General features: G+C 40.8%; 1 protein-coding gene across 1 annotated transcript; it reads right to left on the reverse strand.

Annotated features, from left to right (window-relative positions):
- Window positions 1-5998: 5998 nt before the first annotated feature.
- LOC131996935 (uncharacterized) lies at window positions 5999-6769 on the reverse strand. The gene has a single exon (XM_059367138.1). The coding sequence runs from the start codon at window positions 6767-6769 to the stop codon at window positions 5999-6001; it is 771 nt and encodes a 256-aa protein (XP_059223121.1).
- Between the last annotated feature and the right edge of the window lie 1004 nt (window positions 6770-7773).

The following is a 7773-nucleotide window of genomic DNA, read 5'->3' on the forward strand; positions in this document are numbered from 1 at the left end:
TTCCGTTTGCAACACATCGAAATAACAATTTCCGACCCTACAAAGTATATATATTGTATTTTGGATCATCGTAAAGATGATTCAACGATGTCCATGTGTCTGTCCGTCCGTCTGTTGGAATCACTCTAGAGCCTTCAAAAATTGAGATATTCAGCTGAAATTTGGCACAGATTCGTCTTTTTGATGCACTCAGGTTAAGTTCCTGAACGGGCTAAATCGGACTATATTTGGATATAGCTGCTACATAGACCGATTTTCCAATTAAGGGACTAATGCCCATAAAAATTTTATTTTTAATCCGATTTTGCAGAAATTTGAAACTTTGAGTAGTTAAAGGCTTTCCGACAACTGACCAAAATATGGTTCAGATCGGACTATATTTAGATAAGGCTACCATATAGACCGATCTCCCGATAAAGGGTCTGAAGGCCATAAAAGCTTTATTTTTTATCCAATTTAGCTGAAATTTGAAACTGTGCGCAGTTTTAAGCCTTCCTACATCCGACCCAAATATAGTCGGACTTTATTTACATATAGCTGCCATATAGACCAATCTGCCGATGAGGGGACTGAACCCCATAAAAGCTTTATTTATTACTCAATTTCGCTGAAATATGAAACAGTGAGGTTTTCTGAGCCTTACGATATCCGACCTTAATATGTTTCGATCGGTTTATAATTGGATATGTCTGCCAAAAAGACCAAAGTTCGGTCCGGCCTTTTTACTTCTTTTAAATAAAATAAACCATTCCAAATACAGGCCCATCTAGCTTTTTTTTCACAACGTGCCTAAGACTTGCATATCTTCCAAAAGCCTGGTAGGAGGCAAAGGTGGCATTTATACCCAAGATTGACAAGGCAAGTTATGCAAAGCGCTACAGACCTATTAGCCTCATGTCCTTTCTACTCAGTGGAAGATCAGTGGAGACTGCCCTGCACGAGGTTGTGCATAAAATAGAGGAATACTTCGATGCCAAGACATACACATTGGCGGTTTGCATTGACATCGAGGGGGCGTTTAACAATGTGCGGACCGACACATTGATCCAATCCTTAGACCAGTACTGGGTGGACCGGGTCCTCAGAGATTGGATAAGTCATATGGTAAGGAGCAGGTGGATAAATTGTGGGTTCCATGACATACATATAAGGGAGAAAATGGCACATGGGGCGCCACAGGGGGGAATTTTATCGCCACTACTTTGGGTGACCACAATAAATAACCTGTTATGGATGCTGACTGAGGAGGAATTTGAACCCTTCTGCAATGCAGACGATGTTATAAAACTTATTAGAGGTAAGTATCCAGCTAGGCACACGGGCTGAAAAGGTCTTCCAAAGGGTCTCAATGTTAACCCAGAGAAGACTGAAATATGCCTGTTCACGAAGAAGACGACAAGGTCAAATACTTAGGAGTGGTCTGGATAGGAAACTTCACATTCAGGAGCGTACTGAGAAGGGTCGCAGATGTTGGGCACTATGTAGACGGGCCGTAGGCTCGAAATGGGGCCTGAATCCGAGGATAGTCCACTGGCTTCACAGGAGACTGATTAGATCAATACTTACTTAAGCCTCAGTAGTTTGGTGGATTGCTATGGAGAAAAAGTGCAACATAAGGACCACACTACAGGTTCCGAGAACATGTTGTCTTAGCATAGGCGGAGCGATGAGGACTACGCCCACTAGGGCACTGGATGCTATTCCAGATATCTGACCCATTGACATACATATTAAGTGTGAGGCAGCCATTGCGGCTACGAGACTTAAGGCGATGGGAGAATGGATTGAGGATAGGAGCAGCTCATAGCATCGCGGTATAATCGGGGCGACGATAGCCTGGAAGGAATGGAAAAGGTTTCTTATCGGATACCTGAGATGAACCTTGAGGTCGATTGCAAGGCACTGCTGCTAGCGCACAATCATGGAGTGCCATCTGGAAGATCATGTTAAACGGATGGATCAAAGCTAAGGGACAGATTATGCCTGGGGTCTATATTGGGAACCCAGAGACTGAAATATATTTTAGACGTCGAGTGTGAACATTTTTACGACAGTAAAATGGCCATAAGGGCAATAACAACCAGGACGGTAAAGTCATGAACAATCTTGGAATGTAAGAAGTTGATTAACACCTTCTCTGAGGATGGCACAATCCACATCGTTTGGGTGCCAAGCCATAACGAAGTAAGGGGAAATGAAAGGGCAGACGATTTGGCGGTGAAGGCCAGAGGACTGCCATCAATAAACTTGGTTAACCCGAAGACTTTCGGGTCGACGCAGTCCGAGTTAAGGGAGTGGGCGACGAACGCGCGTGCAGCACTACGGAACAGCGAAATGGTCGGTAGAGCGGCGAAAATCCTATGGGATGATCGTGAGAGGTCGAGACTATTACTGAAAAGAAATAAGAAGGAGTTTAGTATAGCTTTTGGTATCATAGCGGGGCACATAGGACTAATAGCTCACTTATGCAAAATCGGTGAGGCAAGTGATAACATGTGTAGGGCATGTGGGGAAAATGATGAGACTTTGGAGCATTTCCTATGTTATTGCCCGGGTTTCGCGGCTAAAAGAGACCAGTACTCAGGCATGAACCAACTTAGGGGCGTGGCATGGAAAACAATTAAGAATTTTGTAAGTAGCAACGAATTCATACTTAGATTTTCCTTTTCGAGGTTACTTTTTTAGTATTTAGAGCGCACACAATGCCGATTACTGGCCTAGGTGTATGTCCATTGTGGCATGGGGCGGACTAATATCCGCACCCTCTTTACCTTTTCCATTCCTTCCAGGCTTACCGACACAAATTTTGACTAAAGAAAACTTTTTACAATGTTGTCCTTGAAGACTTGTGGAATGGATAGATGTGTTCGTAATAAAAACTAATTCAAACTCAACTTTATTATACAGAAATGAATTTCTTGTACATTGTCAAAATTATCCTAAGCCTATGTGATAAATATTCAGAATAATAAACAAAGTTGTTTTTACGAAATAATAAAATTATTCTAAGGTTACTTGATAAATATTTAAATTAAGAAATAAAGTTATTTTCACAAAGTGTGCCACCACAATACTCCTCCCCCAGTGACAACGTTAAGTTTTAATTCTCACAGTTTTTCCTGATCGTAGAGTTCGTGAATGAGAATCATTTTGTACTGGTTGAGGTGATATGGATTTCGTCTTTCAAGATTAAGGCTGGCTTAAGGCGATCAACAGATATCGTCTTCCGTTTTCCATTAACATCAACTACAAATGTTTTTGCTCCTCTAGATAGAACAGGAAAAGGTCCTGTGTATGGAGGTTGTAATGAAGCTCGCACAGCGTCGTTTCGGATGAATACAAATTCTGCTTCTTTCAATGCATTTGGCTCATAAATATTTGAATCGCCATGACGGTTAACCTTCTTTGCTTTGACGTTGTTCATATCAGCTTTAAATTGTGCAACCCAATCAGAACGCAATTTACTAAATTTTGATTCAGTAAAGAATTCACCTGGTAATGTAAGCTCCATACCATATACTGACGCAGCAGGCGATACGCTTAAATCATGATTGATAGATGAACGTAATCCCAACATTATTATAGGCAAAACCATGGACCAACGTGGGTTTGCGTGACACATTAAAGATGCCTTAAGTGTTCGATGCCAACGTTCGATTTGGCCATTTGACTGGGGGTGATAAGGTGTCGTATGAGTAACACGAATTCCAAGCAACTTTGAAAATTCTCGAAACAGTTCCGACTCGAACTGTCGCCCTTGGTCTGTCACCACCTGAGAAGGCACTCCAAATCTTGCTATCCATCCACTAAGAAATGCTTTAGCCACAGATTCGGCTGTTATGTCTTGCAATGGTATAACCTCCGGCCAACGTGTAAATCTATCGATACAGGTAAGACAGTACCTATACCCTTCCGATGGCGGAAGAGGTCCAACAATATCGATGCTGACCACTTTAAATCGATCATCCGGCACTGGAAATTGGCCAATAGCACTTTTTATATGACGCCCCACCTTGGCTTGTTGACATCTACGACAAGTTTTCGTCCAAATGGAAATATCTTTCCTCATGTTTGGCAATACAAACCTAGTTGATATCATCTGAACTGTGGCTTTTGAGCCCGCATGAGAAACGTTGTGTATCATATCGAAGACGCATTTTCGAAAACGAGGTGTGATATAAGGTCTTATTTTATGAGTTGACGCATCACACAGAACTTTCGTTTTCGAGTCAGAAATTTGGAAATACTTCAGCAGCAAATTTGATGATTGCGGATTTGATTGTAGTTGTTTGAGTTCTTCATCATTCTCTTGATCTTTGGAAAGTTCCGAATAATCCAGGGAAGATGGTAAAGATATTGCATTAAGTCGTGATAGAGCATCTGCAGTGATATTTTCTTTTCCAGGTACATGGCGAATATCCACTGTATGCTGTCCAATAAAATCTAGGTGTCTAAGCTGGCGTGGAGATGCCTTATCGTGACGTTGATTGAAAGCAAATGTTAATGGTTTATGATCGGTATAGATACAGAATTGGCGTCCCTCAAGAAAATGTTGAAAATATTTAACTCCAGAGTACGCCGCTAAAAGCTCGCGATCATAAGCGCTATACCGAGTCTGAGTATCTGATAACTTCTTTGAGTAGAATCCAAGCGGTTTCCATTCACCATCAATGAGTTGTTGAAGAACAGCTCCCATACCGATATCGGACGCATCCACCCATAAAGATGTTTCGGCAGACTCAACGGGATATGCCAAAAGTGCAGAGTTCGCTAGTTGATTTTTACATTCTTCAAATGAATTACGCAATTCTGGTGTCCACTCAATTGGTGTTTTATCATTTTTCTTCTGGCCGGACTTCAAGGAGTTTAATATTGCCTGAGCTTGAGCTGCTTTCGGGATAAACCGACGATAAAAATTGAGCATTCCAAGGAATCGACTTAACTCGTTGACAGTTTTTGGCAAACTGTATTGTTGAATGGCTAATACCCGTTCTGGACTTGGCACTAGACCACTTTGAGTTACGCAGTATCCCAAGAAAATAAGGGAATCCTTGCCAAATTCGCATTTGTCTCTATTTACAGTTACGCCATGTGATTGCAAACGAGAAAAAATCTGCCGAAGATGTATCTCGTGCTCTGCTTCGTTTTCAGACGCTACGAGTATATCATCAATATAAGCAAAACAGAAATCCAGTCCCCTTAGAACTTCGTTTATAAAACGCTGGAACGTTTGAGCAGCGTTCGTGAGACCAAACGGCATCCGTGTAAACTCGAACAAACCAAAAGGTGTAATTATAGCCGTCTTTGGAATGTCTTCTTCAGCTACAGGAATCTGAAAGTACGCTTTGACCAAATCGATTTTTGAAAATACTTTCTTACCAGCTAACATATAACCAAAGTCGTGTATATGAGGTACCGGATAACGATCGGGAACGGTTATCTTATTGAGGGCACGATAATCTCCGCACGGACGCCACATACCATCACCTTTTGGAACCATATGAAGAGGACTCGCCCAAGGACTTCTTGATGGTCTGCATTTATCAAGTTGCATCATATAGTCGAATTCATCTTTCGCAATTTTTAACTTTTCTGGAGATAGTCGTCGTGCTTTCACTGAAATTACTGGTCCATTTGTATCAATATGATGTATAACTGGATGACTAACGGGTGGTAACTTAATACTGGGCGTAGTAACATCAATGAAATCGGAAACAATTGAATTACATTCTCCTGGCCCATCAGGAATTACCTTCAACGATAAAGTCGGTTGAAGTGAGCAAAATCCAGATACTTTGAGTTTTGTTGTTGAATCGATTAGTTGATTGTTTTTCATATCCACCAGGAGTCCAAAATGCTTAAAAAAATCTGATCCAATTATTGGCTGTGTTACATCAGCTACAATAAATGACCAGAGAAATCTTCGTCGTAGACTGAAATTGTAATTAATAACGACTTATATGCCGGCCGCACTCATCCGCCACCTTAGATGAGGTGCCTAATTGTTTTCCGTCGAATTGAACGAGCAGGGCGAACGGCATTTTGTCGCTTTCTGTCCAAATTTATAGTGGTACCAACACACAGAAGATGTTGAACGAGAGCGTGAATTACTTCGTGAACGATGTGTGGAATTCCTTTTTTCGTGTTGACCACCTCTGAACGAAAAGGCATCAATTTTCGATAAAAGTTCACTTACTTGCCTTTCCAAAATCATCAAACGGTCTTCATCCTTAGTTGAAACAGCATTGACTACACCAGAAGCATCAGACTGGTCATGGATTTTATCTGCCATGATTGCTAACTTGTCTACTCCATCATCGCTTACCGACAGTATGGCTCTTGTTGTTGATGGAAGGCGCTGGATCCACAATGTTTTCAATAACTCTTTTGACACTTTTCCACAGGACAATTCCAATATTTCCCTTAGTAATGCTGAAGGTTTCTTGTCACCGATACATACATTTTCCAAAAGTTGTCGAAGGCGTTTTACCTCAGATTCCATAAATTCATCAACCAATGCCTTCTTCAAGACTTCGTATTTGTTGACCGCTGGAGGATTTTCCACAATATGGTTTACATGGTTCAAAATACCGCTTTCCATGGACCCAACTAGCGTATGGAACTTCGTTTCGTCGGAAGAAATTCCTGATGTAACAAACTGGGACTCCAATTGTATAAACCATAGCCGCGGATTTTGTCGCCAAAACGGAGGAACTCGAACCGCTACACGGGATAACTCCAATGCATTATTTTCATTTTCAGTAGCCATGCTTGAAAAAAATAAAATCTGTATATTTTTCGTTCGGGGTCACCAATGTGGAATGGATAGATGTGTTCGTAATAAAAACTAATTCAAACTCAACTTTATTATACAGAAATTAATTTCTTGTACATTGTCAAAATTATCCTAAGCCTATGTGATAAATATTCAGAATAATAAACAAAGTTGTTTTTACGAAATAATAAAATTATTCTAAGGTTACTTGATAAATATTTAAATTAAGAAACAAAGTTATTTTCACAAAGTGTGCCACCACAGACTTTTGTTGGTGGGTTTAACACCCATTTAAATTATCTATAATGCCAGCAAACTTATTTTTCTGGCAGTTTCTTTTTCGCATTTGCGAAGTAGAAACTCTGGTTTTTTCGTAATTTTCATTTCATTTGGTTTTCAAATTTTTTTCGGCACACATTTGACACGACTTTTCCCCTGAGACCTAAAAGTAAACTATAAAATGCAGGGGACATAGACATAATGGACAAGCCGATCACAAAGGTCCTGAATGACTTGCTTGTGTCAGCATGTCCTAAAACCAAACCACGATTCGGACGACTATAAGGTTGAACTGAGAAAATACAAGGGCGAGCTGAAAAAGGCTCAGAACAAATCCTGGGTGGGATTCTGCAGCTCCATGGAATATACATCTGAAGCCACTAGGCTACGGAAGATCCATCCTTAAAGCCTAAATCGGTGGGATATATTCAGAAGTAAGAGAATATATGGACAATGTCAAGTGAGGAAATATTAGAACTACTCATTTCTCGGGGAACTCTCCAACGGACAACGCGGCGCCAGAAGACTTAACACACATATGCATTCGTCTGAGTTTGTTGGGAAAACTGTGTCTGAGTAGAAAATCTTTTGGCCGATAAAATGTTTTGACTCCTTTAAGTCGATAGGGGCAGTTGATGTATCACCGGTTGGATTACAAGCTGACTGACGATAGACTGACCCCTTGGTTTAGGGAGATATACCCTGCTTGTATCAGCATG

This window comes from Stomoxys calcitrans, chromosome 4 (assembly GCF_963082655.1).
Source record: "Stomoxys calcitrans chromosome 4, idStoCalc2.1, whole genome shotgun sequence".
NCBI classification, from domain to species: domain Eukaryota; kingdom Metazoa; phylum Arthropoda; class Insecta; order Diptera; family Muscidae; genus Stomoxys; species Stomoxys calcitrans.